This window comes from Triticum dicoccoides, chromosome 5A (genome assembly GCF_002162155.2).
Source record: "Triticum dicoccoides isolate Atlit2015 ecotype Zavitan chromosome 5A, WEW_v2.0, whole genome shotgun sequence".
NCBI lineage: Eukaryota > Viridiplantae > Streptophyta > Magnoliopsida > Poales > Poaceae > Triticum > Triticum dicoccoides.
Genome location: NC_041388.1, coordinates 441,299,393 through 441,321,874, shown reverse-complemented (window position 1 = coordinate 441,321,874; position 22,482 = coordinate 441,299,393). Strand labels below are relative to the sequence as shown.

Genomic DNA, 22,482 nt, shown 5'->3' with positions numbered 1-22,482 from the left:
TTGTTTCATACTTTTGACATTTTCAAAACTTTTTCGATCTTCACTCAATACATGAGCGTGAGCCATGGATATAGCACTATTGGTGGAATAGAATGGTGGTTGTGGAGAAGACAAAAAGGGAGAAGATAGTCTCACATCAATTAGGCGTATTAACGAGCTATGGAGATGCCCATCAATAGATATCAATGTGAGTGAGTAGGGATTGCCATGCAACGGATGCACTAGAGCTATAAGTATATGAAAGCTCAAAAGAAACTAAGTGGGTGTGCATCCAACTCGCTTGCTCACGAAGACCTAGGGCATTTTGAGGAAGCCCATCATTGGAATATACAAGCCAAGTTCTATAATGAAAAATTCCCACTAGTATATGAAAGTGACATAATGAGAGACTCCCTATCATGAAGATCATGGTGCTACTTTGAAGCACAAGTGTGGTAAAAGGATAGTAACATTGTCCCTTCTCTCTTTTTCTCTCATTTTTTTATTTGGTCCTTTCTCTCTTTTTTTATGGCCTCTTTTTTTTATTTTTTTCATCCGGAGTCTCATCCCGACTTGTGGGGGAATCATAGTCTCCATCATCCTTTCCTTACTGGGACAATGCTCTAATAATGATGATCATCACACTTTTATTTACTTACAACTCGATTCTTAGAACAAAATATGACTCTATATGAATGCCTCCGGCGGTGTACCGGGATGTGCAATGACTCATGAGTGACATGTATGAAAGAATTATGAACGGTGGCTTTGCCATAACTACAATGTTAACTACATGATCATGCATAACAATATGACAATGATGGAGCGTGTCATAATGAAAGGAACGGTGGAAAGTTGCATGGCAATATATCTCAGAATGGCTATGGAAATGCCATGGTAGGTAGGTATGGTGGCTGTTTTGAGGAAGGTATTTGGTGGGTGTATGATACCAGCGAAAAGTGTGCGGTATTAGAGAGGCTAGCAATGGTGGAAGGAAGGAAAGTGCGTATAATCCATGGACTCAACATTAGTCGTAAAGAACTCATATACTTATTGCAAAAATCTAGAAGTTATCAAAGCAAAGTATTACGCGCATGCTCCTAGGGGGATTGATTGGTAGGAAAAGACCATCGCTCGTCCCCGACCGCCACTCATAAGGAAGACAATCAATAAATAAATCATGCTCCGACTTCATCACATAACGGTTCACCATACGTGCATGCTACGGGAATCACAAACTTTAACACAAGCATTTCTCAAATTCACAACTACTCAACTAGCATAACTCTAATATCACCATCCTCATATCTCAAAACAATTATCAAGCATCAATTTCTTCTTAGTATTCAACACACTCATACGAAAGTTTTATTATTAATCTTGCATACCAAGCATATTAGGATTTTAAGCATATTACCATGATATTAAGACTCTCAAAATAATCTAAGTAAAGCATGAGAGATCAATATTTTCTATAAAACAAATCCACCACCGTGCTCTAAAAGATATAAGTGAAGCACTAGAGCAAAACTATAAAGCTCAAAAGATATAAGTGAAGTACATAGAGTATTCTATCAAATTCCAAATCATGTATGGCTCTCTCAAAAGGTTTGTACAGCAAGGATGATTGTGGTAAACTAATAAGCAAAGACTGAAATCATAAAAGACTCTCCAAGCAAAACACATATCATGTGGTGAATAAAAATATAGCTCCAAGTAAAGTTACCGATAGAAGTAGACGAAAGAGGGGATGCCTTCCGGGGCATCCCCAAGCTTTGTCTTTTAGGTGTCCTTAGATTATATTGCGGGTGCCATGGGCATCCCCAATCTTAGGCTCTTGCCACTCCTTGTTCCATAATCCATCAAATCTTTACCCAAAACTTGAAAACTTCACAACACAAAACTTAAAGTAGAAAACTCGTGAGCTCCGTTAGCGAAAGAAAACAAAAGACCACTTCAACGTACTGTAATGAACTCATTATTTATTTATATGGGTGTTAAACCTACTGTATTCCAACTTCTCTATGGATTATAAACCATTTTACTAGCCATAGATTCATCAAAATAAGCAAACAACACACGAAAAAACAGAATCTGTCAAAAACAGAATAGTCTGTAGTAATCTGTAGCTAGCTCAAGATCTGGAACCCCAAAAATTCTAAAATAAATTGCTGGACGTGAGTAATTTATCTATTAATTATCTGCAAAAAGAATTAACTAAATATCACTTTCCAAATAAAAATGACAGCAGTTCTCGTGAGCGCTAAAGTTTCTGTTTTTTACAGCAAGTTCAACAAGACTTTCCCCAAGTCTTCCCAACGGTTATACTTGGCACAAACACTAATTAAACACAAAAAACACAAGCAAAACATAGGCTAGATAATTTATTTATTACTAAACATTAGCAAAAAGCAAGTAATAAAAATAAAATTGGGTTGCCTCCCAACAAGCGCTATCGTTTAACGCCCCTAGCTAGGCATAACAAGCAAGAATAGATCTAGGTATTGCCATCTTTGGTAGTCAATTCTTCACTGAGGCATCTATTTCCCTTAGGAATTTATCTCTTTGTAGTGATTATCAAACTCTTAGGCACAAGATCGAAAAAATCATTTGTAGCAATTGGTTCCTTAATGATCGCAAAAAGATTGGGATGAATACTTATAGATTTAAGAACCGCAGTTTCCTTACTAGATGATTCACCCTTATTTTTAGGAACATACATAAGCTTGGAAATTTTAGTAGGAGGACTTGGAGTATTCTTTACGGAAGAAAAAGCGGTTCCCAAGTTTGTAATGATACCCTCAAGTTTATCAATTCTAGTAGAATCTAAGTTTATCTTCTCATTAACTATGGGTTCCTTTTCCTTAATATTTTTGAAAGTCATTCCTACCTTAGATCCATATTGAGTAATTTGATTGTGGATCTTTTTGACTAGATTTTCAATAGTAGCAACTTTATTTTCAATAATTTCAAGGCTTTGCATAACATGCTCCAAAGTTAACATAGTTCCATTAACCAAAAGAGGTGGTGAGCCAAATAAATCTAACATAGCATAATAAGAATCAAAAGTATGGCTACCAAAGAAATTCCCTCCGGTAATGGTATCAAGGATATATCTATACCAAGGATTAACACCTACATAAAAATTGCGGAGAAGAACTGAAGTAGATTGCTTCCTGGTAGATCTATTTTGAGCATTGCAAATTCTATACCAAGCATCTTTTAGATTTTCTCCCTCCCTTTGTTTAAAATTTAGAACTTCATTCTCGGGAGACAACAGAGAAGATATGAGACTAGCCATGACGACAAGAAAACAAACTAACACACAAGCAAACAAAGAGCAAACAGGCAAAAGAGGCAAATATAGAGGGAGGATAGAGAGAGAGAGAGGGTGAATAAAACGGCAAGGGTGAAGTGGGGAAGAGAAAAATGAGAAGCAAATGGCAAATAATGTAATGCGGGAGATAGGGATTGTGATGGGTACTTGGTATGTTGACTTTTGCGCAGACTCCCCGGCAATGGCGCCAAAAATTCTTCTTGCTACCTCTTGAGCACTGTGTTGGATTTCCCCGAAGAGGAAGGGATGATGCAGCAAAGTAGCATAAGTATTTCCCTCAGTTTTTGAGAACCAAGGTATCAATCTAGTAGGAGGCTACGCTCGAGTCCCTCGTACCTACACAAAAACAATAGCTCAACGCAACCAGCGCGCTTAGGGGTTGTCAATCCCTTCACGGTCACTTACGAAAGTGAGATCTGATAGAGATGATAAATAATATATTTTTTTGGTATTTTCGGTATAGAGATGCAAAGTAAATAAAGTAAAAGCAAAGTAAAGCAAAGCAATAATAAAGTGATGGAGATTGATATGATGAGAAAGAGACCCGGGGGCCATAGGTTTCACTAGTGGCTTCTCTCAAGAGCATAAGTATTCTATGGTGGGTGAACAAATTACTGTTGAGCAATTGACAGAATTTAGCATAGTTATGAGAATATCTAGGTATGATCATGTATATAGGCATCACGTCCGAGACAAGTAGACCGAAACGATTTTGCATCTACTACTATTACTCCACTCATCGACCGCTATACAGCATGCATATAGAGTATTAAGTTAAAAACAGAGTAACGCCTTAAGCAAGATGACATGATGTAGAGGGATAGTTTCATGCAATATGATAAAAACCCCATCTTGTTATCCTCGATGGCAATGATACAATTGAAGGAAATATGCCCTAGAGGCAATAATAAAGTTATTATTTATTTCCTTATATCATGATAAATGTTCATTATTCATGCTAGAATTGTATTAACCAGAAACATAATACATGTGTGAATACATAAACAAACAGAGTGTCACTAGTATGCCTCTACTTGACTAGCTTGTTGATCAAAGATGGTTATGTTTCCTAACCATAGACATGAGTTGTCATTTGATTAACGGGATCACATCATTAGGAGAATGATGTGATTGACTTGACCCATTCCGTTAGCTTAGCACTCGATCGTTTAGTATGTTGATATTGCTTTCTTCATGACTTATACATGTTCCTATGACTATGAGATTATGCAACTCCCGTTTACCGGAGGAACACTTTGTGTGCTACCAAACGTCACAACATAACTGGGTGATTATAAAGGTGCTCTACAGGTGTCTCCGAAGGTACTTGTTGGGTTGGCGTATTTCGAGATTAGGAATTGTCACTCCGATTGTCGGAGAGGTATCTCTGGGCCCACTCGGTAATACACATCACTTAAGCCTTGCAAGCATTGCAACTAATGAGTTAGTTCCGGGATGAGGTATTACGGAACGAGTAAAGAGACTTGCCGGTAACGAGATTGAACTAGGTATTGAGATACCGACGATCGAATCTCGGGCAAGTAACATACCGATGACAAAGGGAACAACGTATGTTGTTATGCGGTTTGACCGATAAAGATCTTCGTAGAATATGTGGGAGCCAATATGAGCATCCAGGTTCCGCTATTGGTTATTGACCGGAGACGTGTCTCGGTCATGTCTACATAGTTCTCGAACCCGTAGGGTCCGCACGCTTAAAGTTTGATGACGGTTATATTATGAGTTTATGTGTTTTTATGTACCGAAGGAGTTCGGAGTCCCGGATGATATCGGGGACATGATGAGGAGTCTCGAAATGGTCGAGACGTAAAGATCGATATATTGTACGACTATATTCGGACTTCGGAAAGGTTCCGAGTGATTCGGGTATTTTTTGGAGTACCTGGGAGTTACGGGAATTCGCCGGGGAGTATATGGACCTTATTGGGCCATACGGGAATAGAGGAGAGAGGCCAAAAGGAAGGAGGCCTGCGCCCCCCCCCCCTTTGGTCCGAATTGGACAAGGGGTGCAACCCCCTTTTCCTTCTCCCTCTCCTCCTCTTTCCTTCTCTCCTACTCCAACAAGGAAAGGAGGAGTCCTACTCCCGGTAGGAGTAGGACTCCCCCCTTGGCGCGCCCTTCTCCTAGGCCGACCGCCTCCCCTCTTGCTCCTTTATATACAGGGGCAGGGGGGCTTCTCTAGACACACAAGTTGATCAAGTTGATCGTCTCTTAGCCGTGTGCGGTGCTCCCCTCCACCATAGTCCACCTCGATAATACTGTAGCGGTGCTTAGGCGAAGCCCTGCGTCGGTAGAACATCAACATCGTCACCACGCCGTCGTGCTGACAAAACTCTCCCTCAACACTCGGCTGGATCGGAGTTCGAGGGACATCATCGGGCTGAACGTGTGCTGAACTTGGAGGTGTCGTACGTTCGGTACTTGATCAGTCGGATCGTGAAGACGTACGACTACATCAATCGCGTTGTGCTAACGCTTCCGCTTACGGTCTATGAGGGTACATGGACAACACTCTCCCCTCTCGTTGCTATGCATCACCATGATCTTGCGTGTGCGTAGGAATTTTTTTTGAAATTACTACGTTCCCCAACAGTGGCATCCGAGCCAGGTTATATGCGTTGATGTAATATGCACGAATAGAACACAAGTGAGTTGTGGGCGATATAAGTCATACTGCTTACCAGCATGTCACACTTTGGTTCGGCGGTATTGTTGGATGAAGCGGCCCGGACCAACATTACGCGTACGCTTACGCGAGACTGGTTCTACCGACGTGCTTTGCACACAGGTGGCTGGCGGGTGTCAGTTTCTCCAACTTTAGTTAAACCGAGTGTGGCTACGCCCGGTCCTTGCGAAGGTTAAAACAGCACCAACTTGACAAACTATCGTTGTGGTTTTGATGTTTAGGTAAGAATGGTTCTTGCTAAGCCCGTAGCAACCACGTAAAACTTGCAACAACAAAGTAGAGGACGTCTAACTTGTTTTTGCAGGGCATGCTGTGATGTGATATGGTCAAGACATGATGCTAAATTTTATTGTATGAGATGATCATGTTTTGTAACCGAGTTATCGGCAACTGGCAGGAGCCATATGGTTGTCGCTTTATTGTATGCAATGTAATCGCCCTGTAAATGCTTTACTTTATCACTAAGCGGTAGCGATAATCGTAGAAGCATAAGATTGGCGAAACGACAACGATGCTACGATGGAGATCAAGGTGTCGCGCCGGTGACGATGGTGATCATGGAGGTGCTTCGGAGATGGAGATCACAAGCACAAGATGATGATGGCCATATCATATCACTTATATTGATTGCATGTGATGTTTATCTTTTATGCATCTTATCTTGCTTTGACTGACGGTAGAATTATAAGATGACCCCTCACTAAATTATCAAAGTATAAGTGTTCTCCCTGAGTATGCGCCGTTGCGAAAGTTCTTCGTGCTGAGACACCACGTGATGATCGGGTGTGATAGGCTCTACGTTCAAATACAACGGGTGCAAAATAGTTGCACACGCGGAATACTTAGGTTAAACTTGACGAGCCTAGCATATAACAGATATGGCCTCGGAACACGGAGACCGAAAGGTCGAGCGTGAATCATATAGTAGATATGATCAACATAGTGATGTTCACCATTGAAACTACTCCATCTCACGTGATGATCGGACATGGTTTAGTTGATTTGGATCACGTGCTCACTTAGAGGATTAGAGGGATGTCTATCTAAGTGGGAGTTCTTAAGTAATATGATTAATTGAACTTTAATTTATCATGAACTTAGTCCTGGTAGTATTAGTATATCTATGTTGTAGATCAATTGCTCGCGATATTGTTCCCCGTTTAATTTTTTATATATTCCTAGAGAAAACTATGTTGAAAAATGTTAGTAGCAATGATGCGGATTGGATCCGTGATCTGAGTATTAACCTCATTGCTGCACAGAAGAATTATGTCCTTGATGCACCGCTAGGTGACAGACCTATTGCAGGAGCAGATGCAGACGTTATGAACGTTTGGCTAGCTCAATATGATGACTACTTGATAGTTTAGTGCACCATGCTTAACGGCTTAGAATCGGGACTTCAAAGACGTTTTAAACATCACGGACCATATGAGATGTTCTAGGAGTTGAAGTTAAATATTTCAAGCAAATACCCGAGTTGAGAGATATGAAGTCTCCAACAAGTTCTATAGTTAAAAGATGAAGGAGAATAGCTCAAGCAATGAGCATATGCTCAGATTGTCTGGGTACTACAATCGCTTGAATCAAGTGGGAGTTAATCTTACAAATAAGATAGTGATTGACAGAGTTTTCTAGTCACCATCACCAAGTTACTAGAACTTCGTGATGAACTATAGTATGCAAGGGATGACGAAAACGATTCCCGAGCTCTTCGTGATGTTGAAATCGACGAAGGTAGAAATCAAGAAAGAGCATCAAGTGTTGATGATTGACAAGAACACTAGTTTCATGAAAAGGGCAAAGGGAAAGAAAGGGAACTTCAAGTAGAATGACAAGCAAGTTGTCACTCCCATGAAGAAGCCCAAAGCTGGACCAAAGCCTGAAACTGAGTGCTTCTACTGCAAAGGAAATGATCAATGGAAGCGGAAATTCCCTGAATATTTGGTGGATAAGAAAGATGGTAAAGTGAACAAATGGTATATTTGATATACAGGTTATTGATGTGTGCCTTACTAGTGTTTATAGTATCCCCTGAGTATTTGATACTTGTTCGCTTGCTAAAATTAGCAACTCGAAACAGGAGTTACAGAATGAACGGAGACTAGTTAAGGGTGAAGTGACGATGTGTGTTGGAATTGGTTCCAAGATTGATATGATCATCATCGCACACTCCCTATACTTTCGGGATTAGTGTTGAACATAAATAAGTGTTATTTGGTGTTTACGTTGAGCATAAATATGATTTGATCATGTTTATTGCAATACGATTATTCATTTAAGTTAGAGAACAATTGTTGTTCTGTTTACATGAATAGAACCTTCGATGTTCATACACACCAACAAAAATGGTTTGTTGGATCTCGATCATAGTGATACACATATTCATAATATTCAATCCAAAAAGATGCAAAGTTAATGATGATACTGCAACTTATTTGTGGCACTGCCGTTTAGGTCATATTGGTGTAAAGCCCATGAAGAAAATCCATGCTGATGGGCTTTTGAAATCACTTGATTATGAATCAGTTGATGCTTGCGAACCATGCCTCATGGGCAAGATGACTAAGACTCCGTTCTCTAGAACAATGGAGCGAGCAACAGATTTGTTGGAAATCATACATACTGATGTATGTGGTCCGATTAATATTGAAGCTCACGACAGGTATCATTATTTTCTGATCTTCACAGATGATTTGAGCAGATATGAGTATATCTACTTGATGAAACAAAAGTCTGAAATATTTGAAAAGTTCATATAATTTCAGAGTGAAGTGGAAAATCATCGTAACAAGAAAATAAAGTTTCTACGATCTGATCATGGAGGAGAATATTTGAGTTACGAGTTTGGCCTTCAGTTAAAACAATGTGAAATAGTTTCACTACTCACGCCACCTGGAACACCACAGTGTAATGGTGTATCCGAACGTCGTAACCATACTTTATTAGATATGGTGCGATATATGATGTCTCTTACTGATTTACCACTATCGTTTTGGGGTTATGCATTAGAGATAGCTGCATTCACGTTAAATAGGGCACTATCTAAATCCGTTGAGATGACACAGTATGAACTATGGTTTGGCAAGAAACCAAAGTTGTTGTTTCTTAAAGTTTGGAGTTGCGATGCTTATGTGAAAAAGTTTCATCTTGATAAGCTCAAACCCAAGTCAGAGAAGTGTGTCTTCGTAGGATACCCAAAAGTAACAGTTAGGTACACCTTTTATCATAGATCCGAAGGCAAGACATTTGTTGCTGAGAATGGATCCTTTCTGGAGAAGGAGTTTCTCTCGAAAGAAGTGAGTGGGAGGAAAGTAGAACTTGATGAGGTAACTGTACCTGCTCCCTTATTGGAAAGTAGTTCATCACAGAAATTTGTTCCTGTGACTCCTACACCAATTAGTGAGGAAGCTAATGATGATGATCATGTAACTTCAGATCAAGTTACTACCGAACCTCGTAGGTAAACCAGAGTGAGATCCACACCAGTGTGGTATGGTAATCCTGTTCTAGAGGTCATGTTACTTGACCATGACGAACCTACGAACTATGAGGAAGCGATGATGAGCCTAGATTCCGCGAAATGGCTTGAGGCCATGAAATCTGAGATGAGATCCATGTATGAGAACAAAGTATGGACTTTGATTGACTTGCCCATTGATCGGCGAGCCATTGAGATTAAATGGATCTTCAAGAGGAAGACGGACGCTGATAGTAGTGTTACTATCTACAAAGCTAGAATTGTTGCAAAAAGGTTTTTGACAAGTTCAAGGTGTTGACTATGATGAGAGTTTCTCACTCGTATCTATGCTTAAGTCTGTCCGAATCATGTTAGCAATTGCCGCATTTTATGAAATCTGGCAAATGGATAAACAAAACTACATTCCTTAATGGATTTATTAAAGAAGAGTTGTATATGATGCAACCAGAAGGTTTTGTCAATCCTAAAGGTGCTAACAAAATATGCAAGCTCCAGCGATCCATTTATGGACTGGTGCAAGCATCTCGAAGTTGGAATATACGCTTTGATAAGTTGATCAGAGCATATAGTTTTATACAGACTTGCGGTGAAGCCTGTATTTACAAGAAAGTGAGTGGGAGCACTACAGCATTTCTGATAAGTATATGTGAATGACATATTGTTGATCGGAAATAATGTCGAACTATTCTGCAAAGCATAAAGGAGTGTTTGAAAGGAGTTTTTCAAAGAAAGACCTCGGTGAAGCTGCTTACATATTGAGCATCAAGATCTATAGAGATAGATCAAGACGCTTGATAAGTTTTTTTTCAATGAGTACATACCTTGACAAGATTTTAAAGTAGTTCAAAATGGAACAGTCAAAGAAGGAGTTCTTGCCTGTGTTACAAGGTGTGAAGTTGAGTAAGACTCAAAACCCGACCAGGGCAGAAGATAGAGAGAGAATGAAAGTCATTCCGTATGCCTCAGCCATAGGTTCTATAAAGTATGCCATGCGGTGTACCAGACCTATTGTATACTCTACCCTGAGTTTGACAAGAGAGTACAATAGGGATCTAGGAGTAGATCACTGGACATTGGTCAAAATTATCCTTAGTGGAATAAGGATATGTTTCTCGATTATGGAGGTGACAAAAGATTCGTCGTAAAGGGTTACGTCGATGCAAGTTTTGACACTGATCCAGATGACTCAAAGTCTCAATTTGGATAAATATTAAAAGTGGGAGCAATTAGCTAGAGTAGCTCCGTGCAGAGCATTGTTGACATAGAAATTTGCAAAATACTTACGGATCTGAATGTGGCAGACCCGTTGACTAAACTTCTCTCGTAAGCAAAACATGATCACACCTTAGTACTCTTTGGGTATTAATCACATAGCGATGTGAACTAGATTATTGACTCTAGTAAACCCTTTGGGTATTGGTCACATGTCGATGTGAACTATGGGTGTTAATCACATGATGATGTGAACTATTGGTATTAAATCACATGGCGATGTGAACTAGATTATTGACTCTAGTGCAAGTGGGAGACTGAAGGAAATATGCCCTAGAGGCAATAATAAAGTTATTATTTATTTCCTTATATCATGATAAATGTTTATTATTCATGCTAGAATTGTATTAACCGGAAACATAATACATGTGCGAATACATAGACAAACAGAGTGTCACTAGTATGCCTCTACTTGACTAGCTCGTTGATCAAAGATGGTTATGTTTCCTAACCATAGACATGAGTTGTCATTTGATTAACGGGATCACATCATTAGGAGAATGATGTGATTGACTTGACCCATTCCGTTAGCTTAGCACTCGATCGTTTAGTATGTTGCTATTGCTTTCTTCATGACTTATACATGTTCCTATGACTATGAGATTATGCAACTCCCGTTTACCGGAGGAACACTTTATGTGCTACCAAACGTCACAACGTAACTGGGTGATTATAAAGGTGCTCTACAGGTGTCTCCGAAGGTACTTGTTGGGTTGGCGTATTTCAAGATTAGGATTTGTCACTTCGATTGTCGAAGAGGTATCTCTGGGCCCACTCGGTAATACACATCACTTAAGCATTGCAAGCATTGCAACTAATGAGTTAGTTGCGGGATGAGGTATTACGGAACGAGTAAAGAGACTTGCCGGTAACGAGATTGAACTAGGTATTGAGATACCAATGATCGAATCTCGGGCACGTAACATACCGATGACAAAGGGAACAACGTATGTTGTTATGCGGTTTGACCGATAAAGATCTTCGTACAATATGTGGGAGCCAATATGAGCATCCAGGTTCTGCTATTGGTTATTGACCGGAGACGTGTCTCGGTCATGTCTACATAGTTCTCGAACCTGTAGGGTCCGCACGCTTAAAGTTCGATGACGGTTATATTATGAGTTTATGTGTTTTGATGTACCGAAGGAGTTCGGATTCCCGGATGAGATCGGGGACATGACGAGGAGTCTCGAAATGGTCGAGGCGTAAAGATCGATATATTGGACGACTATATTCGGACTTCGGAAAGGTTCCGAGTGATTCGGGTATTTTTCGGAGTACCGGAGAGTTACGGGAATTCGCCGGGGAGCATATGGGCCTTATTGGGCCATACGGGAATAGAGGAGAGAGGCCAAAAGGAAGGAGGCCTGCGCCCCCCCCCCCTCTGGTCCGAATTGGACAAGGGGTGCAGCCCCCTTTTCCTTCTCCCTCTCCTCCTCTTTCCTTCTCTCCTACTCCAACAAGGAAAGGAGGAGTCCTACTCCCGGTAGGAGTAGGACTCCCCCCGTGGCGCGCCCTTCTCCTAGGCCGGCCGCCTCCCCCCTTGCTCCTTTATATACAGGGGCAGGGGGGCACCTCTAGATACACAAGTTGATCAAGTTGATCGTCTCTTAGCCGTGTGTGGTGCCCCCCTCCACCATAGTCCACCTCGATAATACTGTAGCGGTGCTTAGGTGAAGCCCTGCGTCGGTAGAACATCAACATCATCACCACACCGTCGTGCTGACGAAACTCTCCCTCAACACTCGGCTAGATCGGAGTTCGAGGGACATCATCGGGCTGAACGTGTGCTGAACTCGGAGGTGTCGTACGTTCGGTACTTGATCGGTCGGATCGTGAAGACGTACGACTACATCAACCGCGTTGTGCTAACGCTTCCGCTTACGGTCTACGAGGGTACATGGACAACACTCTTCCCTCTCGTTGCTATGCATCACCATGATCTTGCGTGTGCGTAGGAATTTTTTTGAAATTACTACATTCCCCAACAACAATACGTGCCTTGTTGCCCCTTCTGTCACTGGGAAAGGACACCGCAAGATCGAACCCAAAGCTAAGCACTTCTCCCATGGCAAGAACAACCAATCTAGTAGGCCAAACCAAACTGATAATTCAAAGAGACTTGCAAAGATAACCAATCATACATAAAAGAATTCAGAGAAGATTCAAATATTATTCATAGATAGACTTGATCATAAACCCACAATTCATCGGTCTCAACAAACACAACACAAAAAGAAGATTACACCGAATAGATCTCCACGAGAGAGGGGGAGAACATTGTATTGAGATCCAAAAAGAGAGAAGAAGCCATCTAGCTACTAGCTATGGACCCGTAGGTCTGAAGTAAACTACTCACACTTCATCCGAGGGGCTTGGATGATGATGTAGAAGCCCTTCGTGATCGATGGCTCCTTCGGCGGAGCTCCGGAACAGGCCCCAAGATGGGATCTCATGGATACAGAAATTTGCAGCGGTGGAATTAGGTTTTTGGCTCCGTCCCTAATCGTTTGGGGGTACATGGATATATATAGGAGGAATATGTACGTCGGTGGAGCTGTGAAGGGCCCACGAGGCAGGGGGCGCACCCCCTACCCTCGTGACCACCTCGTAGCTTTCTTGACGGAGGGTCCAAGTCTCGTGGATCTTATCTGATGAGAAAATCACGTTTCCGAAGGTTTCATTCCGTTTGGACTCCATTTGATAATCCTTTTCTTCGAAACCCTAAAACAGGCAAAAAACAGCAATTCTGGGCTGGGCCTCCGGTTAATAGGTTAGTCCCAAAAATAATATAAAAGTGGATAATAAAGCCTAATAATGTCTAAAACAGTAGATAATATAGCATGGAGCAATCAAAAATTATAGACACGTTGGAGACGTATCATCCACCTCCTTCTAGTTAGGGTTAGCGTTGTATTTGCTCATTTGTGAGATAGAACTTTGATCATCCATATCGGATCTACTCCACGAGAGAGACCATGGCCCCTCTACGGAGAAGATCCACCTTGTATTCAAGACCCCTCACGGGAAGATCCCCTTGTGGATTCAAGACCTCCTCACGGAGAAGAACCGGTTACCTCTTGTATCGTCCATTGTTGACTTTGGATCTTGTATCTCTCTTTGTGTTTCGAGGATCTAGCACATGTGTGATCATACTTGTTGGTTTGAGTGTTATCTTGTGTTCCCCTCGTGATTTTCCCCTCGTTTCCCTCCTCGTGTTCTTCGCGTTCTTCGCGGGATCCGCTCCTTTCGTGAAAGATCGGGCCACTAGGGTTCTACCCTACATCAAATCCTTTTGACATCCACCTATTATATCTCATAACTGAAATATATAGTAACTGCTAGTTTAACCCGAACTTACTTTAAGTATTGCCATGACGAGACAATTTCATTATACCCCCTCCGTCCGAAAATACTTGTGATCAAAATGGATAAAAAAAGATATATCTAGAACTAAAATACGTCTAGATACATCTTTTTTTATCCATTTTGATGACAAGTATTTCCAGACGGAGGGAGTAGCTAACTCCTTTGATCTTGTCATAAACTATTAGTAACAAGTCAAGCTTTATAAAACATTTTTATCTTTGTCATTTAATAGATCCATTACTATACGTTAGACTCTAAATTCAGAGGGCTTATTGATACGTCTCCAACGTATCTATAATTTTTGATTGTTTCATGCTATTATATTATTAATCTTGTGTGCTTTATATGTTATATTTATATCATTTTTGGGAACTAACCTATTAACTCAGTGCCTAGTGCCGGTTGCTGTTTTCTGCATGTTCCGGAGGGTTTGAGCAAGCAAAACCCTGCGGGTTCCATTCCCGTTGCCATCTTGACCCAAAATGTGATTTTCTTTCCACAGTTGGTCAAATTCGAAATGGTTTCACCAAAGCCTTAGAAAGACAACAACTAGAAGATTTTAAAACCAATCTCAACATGGTAAATATGTGAGTGGGCATGTTAAATTGGACGTGTTAACCATTATATCAAGGAACACCGCCTTTTCTCATCAGAAAAGACACCCAAAGGGCATCTATTACTGAATATGATCAATATAAACAATATGCAATACAATGGAAATACAACAAGATGAAATGTGACCAACAAATAATAGTATCACAATGAAAACCATCCTAGCCGTCATCTTCCTTCAATTGTACACTGCCTGTCGGAGCTTGAAAAATGCAAAGAAGAATCAGTAAGGGAAAAGGACACCTACCAATGCCCTAGCCATACAAGACTTTGAAGCCGAAATAGCCACTCGACACTAGAAATGAGATCTAGTAACTGGTGAAGTAATATCGGTTGGGGCATCACCCCCCCCCCTCCCTACACACACATTCCAGGTTATATAGTCCTTCACCACTAGTCTAGATGGTTGGAAAACCGGGCCAAGCTGCGTAATAACTCAAAAAGGAGGTTAAAGTCGTCGCACCAAGATCCAGCCAACTGCCTCCCATACTTTGCACACCAACTACCATGGTCCGAAGAAAGACAACAAATATGACAACACCTGCCCTTCATCAGCATCGAACCAAACGTCGATAAGGTAAGGAGAGGCCCGAGAGACCTTATTTCAATGTATCATTGCTGCCACCACCTCATCCGATGAAATTAGGGAAATAAACATCTATGGAAAAGAAGAAGAACAAAAGGGACAAGTCTCCACCCCTCTAACCGGGGACGAACCGCCGGAGGGAGAGAGGAAGGGGACCGAGGCGGCGAAGGAATGGCGGATTATAAACCAAACCTTCTAGAGCTTTTGGGTAGCACGCGTTCATTCAATTTGTTGTAATCTGATTTGTTAGGGTAAGGTACGTTCTCCTCTTTGTGTAGGTTGATGATGAGACCGAAGCCTAATCTAAACCAACCGACTCCTTGTACTCGTTGCTTATGCTAAACACGGATGCGTCACACATACACTTCCATGATCTACTTCACTTACAAGAAGGCTCTCCTTGGACTCAGGACTTGTGCACCTTGTTCATGTTGCTAGCGTAAGTATCTCGTAGTATTCGGCATATGATGAATTAGAGATATTTTTTGATTGTGTAGGGATCGCAATATCCTAGTAATTTATTCGTTTCGATTGTATCTTGATTCTCAAGTTGAGACTATAAATGGAGGCAAACTCCCAAGGAGCATCTGAGAGCAAAACCATCTTTGTCAATTTAACATTAGAGCCACGGCCTCATCTCATGTCTCCCGTGCCACATCGTCCACCATCCATGAGTGGCATGACCTCCCACATTACCGGTGCTCCATCTATATGGCCCTGCCGCCACCATCCCTTCATCGGCTTCATCACCGTTCATCTCACCTGTGCCAATTCTCTCCTTGGAAAATGCAGGTTATGCTCGATAGAACCTCCTTGGGTACCTTGATGGTACCGCTGCTGCGCCACCTTGACCATCATTGAGGGTTCTGCGCAGACAGAACGAGCATGACCTATGCCTTCCACAGGAGAAAATTGGCGCAGAAGAGATGTACAGTGATGACACTTGCTCGTTTGTGCGTGCTCAGTTCTCTCGCTTACATATTCCCCTGACAGTTCGTGAATTCTAACAAAATCCGTAAAAAGTCTAAAAAGAACCTGCAAAACGCATAGCTACAGAGATACAAAAACCTTTTGTACGATTCCTTCTGTCATGCTCTGTGATATCTACAGGAATAAAACGCACTGATGGAGGAATAATATATTCTCGATCTTAACCGTGAGCTCAGTCGAATGGTACAAGAGGGTCAGTGGCTCTCACTGCTTGGGATGCCGTAGGAGCTGCATCCGTCTCAAGCATGCACCCTGCGAGTGGCAGACATGAGGAGCATCGTGCACAATCCGGATTCCCGTTTGACGCTCATAATAGGAGCCATGACGACTACTAAGCAGTAAGCACATATGCCTTTTGTTTCTTAATTTCGATCAACAATTCTAGAGTTGCGTGTACTATTCTAAGTCGTAACTTTATTGGCTGTAATTCAGTGCAAGGCGTAGTGCGGCGGCAGTGCAGATTGCTTTGCCGATTTAAGCATTCTCCAAGAGAAATAAAAAGAGCGGCTCATGAGATTGTATAGACATTTGATTATGCGCAGGATAAACATAGTAATCTTCATACAAGGTCGAGGTGGATGGAAATTTTTCTATGAAATCTATTATGAAGCAATCCCAAGGAAAAAATAGTATGAATTATAATCCTGCGAAACAAACAACCCATGTAGGAAAAAGGTCCTAAGAATTAGTATCCTTTAAGATTTCTTTCAAAATCCTTTGAATCAAAGAGACCTAAAAGTTCACCCGCAAATAAAAAGAGACCTAAAAAGTTCTTCCAATAGATTAATTTTATAAACCTAGCCATGCATGAATCATGATGGTCTTCCCAAAGAAGCCTTAATACTTCCCATGCTTGAGACATAATCATTGTTTCCATATTGACGTGAATGGAAAAATAAGCAGAGAATGCCCTGATCACCGGGAGTGGAGGGGGCAGTGGGCGGCGAGGAAGAAAAGACAAGAGGAGGGAGAAGAATGAGCGATAGCGGTAGAGTGCGGAGGTTGCGCTGCGCACTACGGCTATCCTTGGTGAAATGATGCTGATGCTGACTGTGAATCCCTTTCTTACTTTCTGTTCGATGCCAAAGTTCTGCAAATCAGAATATGTTCCGTATACATGCATGCAACTGCAACCTCGAGCCCACATATAGGCACCTACCTAGAAACGGCACCGAAACACATCGCCCGCTTGTGAGTTGTGAGTTGTGACACACGAACAGAGCGTGGCGGAGGAGATGATCGGATGGGGCGACGTGTACAAGGTGGTGGCCGCCATGGCGCCGCTCTACTTCGCCCTGGGCCTCGGCTACGGCTCGGTGCGGTGGTGGAAGCTCTTCACGCCGGACCAGTGCGACGCCGTGAACCGCCTCGTGGCCTACTTCGCGGTGCCCTTCTTCGCCTTCGACTTCGCCGCGCGCATGGACCCCTACGCGCTCAACTACCGCGTCCTCGCCGCCGACGCGCTCTCCAAGCTCGCCGTCGCGCTGGCGCTCGCCGCCTGGGCCGCCGCGTCCACGCGCTGCTGCCGCGCCGGCGCCAAGCGCGGCGGGGAGCTGGCCTCCTCGTGGTGCATCACCGGCTTCTCGCTGGCGACGCTGAACAACACGCTCGTGGTGGGCGTGCCGCTGCTGGACGCCATGTACGGCGGGTGGGCGCGAGACCTCGTCGTGCAGATATCGGTGGTGCAGATCATCGTCTACTTTCCGCTGCTGCTGCTGGCGTTCGAGGCGAGGCGTGCGTGCGGTGGTGGCGCAGGGAAGCCTGACGCGGCGGCGGCGGTTTCAGCGAGCGACGACGACGTGGAGGACGGCGGCGCGGAGGGGAGGAGGCGGCGCGAGCCGGTATGGCCGTTGGTGAGAGCGGTCTGGCTCAAGGTGGCACGGAATCCCAACGTTTACGCGGGCGTCCTCGGGGTCGCCTGGTCTTGCGTCACAAACAGGTACGATCCGTATTTCTCTGCATGCACGGACCACACTTAGCTACGTGCAACTTTTTCTCTGGGAGGATGTGATGTTGTTACGCACGAGTCGGACGTCAAGACGGTCTCGATAGTGTGGCAGGATCACATCCTCGTTTTGGTGCCTTTTGTTTTTGAGAACAAAGAACAGACACAGGCGATCATGTGTGCACACTCATCCCTGTGAATTGTGAAGGCACACGCACACCCTATTTTTATGAGCACCTCCGAGAGACTGAACCGGCAAATCATCTTGAGATTGATAAAATCACCACAGACACCTCGTAGTTAAGGGGAACGTCTCCTTCCACTGAGCATGTATCGCCGGAAATCCTGAAATGAATCCATGATAATACGAGCGTCAGAACTTGAACCCTAGTGGCCTGGGGATACGCCATCCACGATTCACCTAACCATCTAACCACATATTGGTTCGCATCCTTGTTTTGGTGCTGACATATATTCAAAGACTGGTATGACATGATGGGAAAATGTGACTGGGATGTGTCATGGAAAAAACACTTATTGGTTGGGTTAAGGATAGCAAACCACTCTTGCAGTTATATCGAATTTTGGTAGATTTCTTTTGCTATGTCTATTTTTTCCAAAAAAAGATATATGGGTCAAATAAACCACTACAAATACCACTGAATAATTGTACATCAAAGTCCATGAGGGTTGACTGCCTTTATCACCCGAACAGGCAGACGACGCCTGCCTCATGCCGCTCCATCATCGGAGCCAGCTTGTTGTTTTCGATCGCGGACGGGGAGTCATCAAGGCCAACATCGCGGAGAAGAAACCGTTACCGTTGAAAGAGCCACGGGTACAAGAGTCAAACCTCCATTATTTCTCACAAGCCTCACAAGCACTGGAGGCCGTAGCGATGTGGTGGAGGCGAAGCCGGAGAACCAAACGATAAAGGGAAGTCGTTGTCGCCGCGCCAACAAGCCCTTCAAACTATAATCTCATCGACCAGAATGGCCAACCTGAAAATACGCCATCGAGTCACCGGCACAGTCGTAGACGACATCGTTGTGATGGGGAGACTCGGGGGAACCTTATATGCATGTTTGGCGTCAACGTGCCGCCGAAGAAGGGAGGGAAAACATAACACGCAAGAAAGTCAAGAAGGAATGGTAAAAAATAGAGACATGCAAAAAGGTCTTGTAAATAAAGGACTTTAAATCATAGCTAGGATGACAGTAGAAATTCCAAAGGAATGCATCTGTTTGACATCAGTTCCATGGAAAATCAAACATGAATCCAAACCTTATTTATTCCAAAATCGATCCGTTTTTGATGTCTCGAGGCCACTTTTAGTTTTTGTCTAGAATCCAATGCAATATAGCTTTCACCCTTTACTTTCAATGCTGGCCGTATTTGGTTTTGTGACGATCACAGTCATATGAGGCAATCATACACATTGTAGCCCCGTCAAGACACAAAATAAGACAAGTTAGAAAACAGAGAGAAATTTTCAGGAGGATTTGAAGGGGAAAATGAAAAATAAATAAAACTGATGACAAAATCAAATTAAAGGTAGAAAGGTAAAAACAGGAAACAAAATATGTAAAATTTTAAAAGTATTTACGTACAATTTGGGAATTGTTAATGTTAAAAACCAAAAGGTTCACAAATTTATGTTGGAAATCAACTAATTCAAGAAATATCTCAAATAATTTAACACGCATGAAATCACAAATGCATCACTTAAAAAATAATATGTTCTAATACTGTCGGATGTGATTTTTTCTATGAAGAGACCGGTAAATGTTGTAGCAAGAGCGGTACAAACTGAAAAGTTGTAGGCCTGCAATTAAACTGTGAACGATCGATTCACAGCACAACAATATAATCCCAACATATAATAATCACGCAGAGTTGCACCAAGCTAATGGAACATGTACCCTCTGTCGTTCCCTCCCAAAGTGTTAAGCAAGCTTAGGTGGTTCACACTAAGAAATAATTGAGGTAGAACAAATACTCCTTGTTAGTGGAACAGACGAATAAACACCCATGTGCTCAACAATCTATAATTAAATCAACTTTCAGGTAAATCAGATTGATTCTTGTTGCATCCGGTGCACTTTGCATTCATACCACTGCTGCACACAAAGTAGCACATAGACCTGTCCGAACGCCGGCACACTGGCACCTGGCATCCTTCTGAACGTACTACTCTTGATCGGCCGCTCCTCAATTAGTTCCGTGCATATACAGGTGGCACATCGTGACGCCGAGCATCATCGAAGGCTCGGTGCTGATCATGTCCAGGACCGGCGTCGGGCTCGCCATGTTCAGCATGGGTAAGCTAGCTACCAAATTTTTGGAACAGAACTCACGGAATTACGGACAGCGCGTGTTTTCTGTCTGTCGAAGTGTCGATGCTATGAGTTGGTTGGTTGCATGCAGGCCTGTTCATGGCGCTGCAGGAGAAGATCATCGTCTGCGGGGCCGGCCTGACCGCGCTGGGCATGGCGCTGCGGTTCGTCGCCGGCCCGGCAGCCACCGCCACCGGAGCCGTCGCCCTGGGGCTCCGCGGTGACGTCCTGCGCCTCGCCATCATACAGGTCACAGCACAATCTACTTCAAAAGTTTTTTATTTCTGAATGATGTACACTACATCGACTGACACGCATGTTGCTTCACCTGGCGATTCGATCGATGTACCGGCAGGCTGCGCTCCCCCAGTCCATCACCACGTTTGTGTTCGCCAAGGAGTACGGCCTGCACGCCGATGTGCTCAGCACCGCGTAAGTAATGGAGTAGTATTATAACTACGTCTGCTTGGTTAATTACTCCTGATTTCTGAATGCGTAGTACGTGTTGTCTGAAACTGTGCGTGCCTTGCTGAATCTTGCAGGGTTATATTCGGGACGCTGGCGTCGTTGCCCGTGTTGATCGTGTACTACATCGTTCTAGGCTTCGTTGGATAGTTAATTAGGGCTTATATACAAGTTCTATATATATCTCCCTAACCCTAGGGACTGACTAACTGATGAGTAAACTGCGTGTACTAGGTTGTAAGTTGTAACTTGCTCTTCTGCAAATAATGATCACAACTAACACCCTCTGAACTGCGCACATAGGTCCCTCGTTAATAAATGGAGCTCCATATGTACCTGTTTATTCTCATTGATAAACTTATCGTAGGGGCGAAGAACTTGTGGGGTGCGTGAGTGTCAGGCTCATTACTGAATCTACACTTGTTATTATCTTTATTTAGCTGTATCAGTTCCAGCACGCTCTGAAGACCCTCCGATCGAGATCAAACGGCCCGGATGAAGCTAGTGAACCGGTACACGGGCCACTACAGAGATGATGTGAGCGATATCCGATCTTCATCCAACGGCCTACATTTAATTACCTAGCTGGCGCCTTTTATTGTTTCTGATCATGTCACATTGAGCTTTCTCTTTTTCACCTTTTACTTCTTCGGTGTAATGGCTCCATATAAAACCTAAGAGTCCTGCCGGAGAGGGCATCAAATTGTAATCGAGTTGTAAAGCCTAGCCGAGGGGAGACTTGTGTGAGATCTCACATTTACGTGAGATCATGAGATCAACCTCAAAATTTCATATTTAGATATCTCAAAAAAAATCCGAAATTATTTGACAACATCTATGTAGGGTATGTCTACAACTCCGAGAAAATTCAGCTCAAAACTCAATGTACATTTGGAGATTCCAAAAAGATAAATTCGAATGTGAATAGTGACAACTTTTGGTGAATAGTACTTTTATACTATTCACATCCTATTTTGTCTTTTTTTTTTCTTTCTATTAATATGAGTTGAATTGGGAGTTGAAACTTTTTTGGGGCATACATCAAACATTGATGTGTGTCTATAAAATTTTTTAAGAATGTTTGAACATGTATTTTTTTCAAAAAAACCGATCACATAGATCTCACGTAATGTGGGATCTTACACAAGGCTCCCTCAGCCTAGCCGCCATTTTAGTGGTTTCCCTACGCCAGGTAGTACCGCCAAGAAGCAAACTAAACAGGGCTCCGCCTCGCATCTCGGCTCTTCAATCACAGCAATAGTGTGGTAGCATCTGACCACGACCCGCATCCAGCAAGTGTTGTCCATTGATTCGATTATAGATTTACTGTAGAAACAAATTAGAGCTCCCCAATTTCTATTGAGCAATGGCATTTATCCTTCCGTGGATCCCGTTGCCAAAAG

General features: G+C 42.8%; 1 protein-coding gene across 1 annotated transcript; it reads left to right on the top strand.

Moving 5' to 3' along the window:
* The first annotated feature begins 17,541 nt into the window (after nt 1–17,541).
* LOC119302182 (probable auxin efflux carrier component 5b) lies at nt 17,542–21,873 on the top strand. The gene is made up of 5 exons (XM_037579216.1): nt 17,542–18,272; nt 20,514–20,599; nt 20,706–20,863; nt 20,970–21,046; nt 21,157–21,873. Exons 1-5 carry the CDS (start codon nt 17,569–17,571, stop codon nt 21,227–21,229), a joined length of 1,098 nt encoding a protein of 365 aa, XP_037435113.1. The 5' UTR covers nt 17,542–17,568; the 3' UTR covers nt 21,230–21,873.
* Nucleotides 21,874–22,482: the final 609 nt, after the last annotated feature.

Excerpts from the sequence above, each read along its gene's own strand:
- LOC119302182 (XM_037579216.1), top strand. The coding sequence starts at position 17,569 with ATGATCGGATGGGGCGACGTGTACAAGGTGGTGGCCGCCATGGCGCCG. Across the intron at positions 20,600-20,705 it reads GCTCGCCATGTTCAGCATGG|GCCTGTTCATGGCGCTGCAG; the intron begins GTAAGCTAGCTA and ends GGTTGCATGCAG. Across the intron at positions 21,047-21,156 it reads GCCGATGTGCTCAGCACCGC|GGTTATATTCGGGACGCTGG; the intron begins GTAAGTAATGGA and ends TGAATCTTGCAG.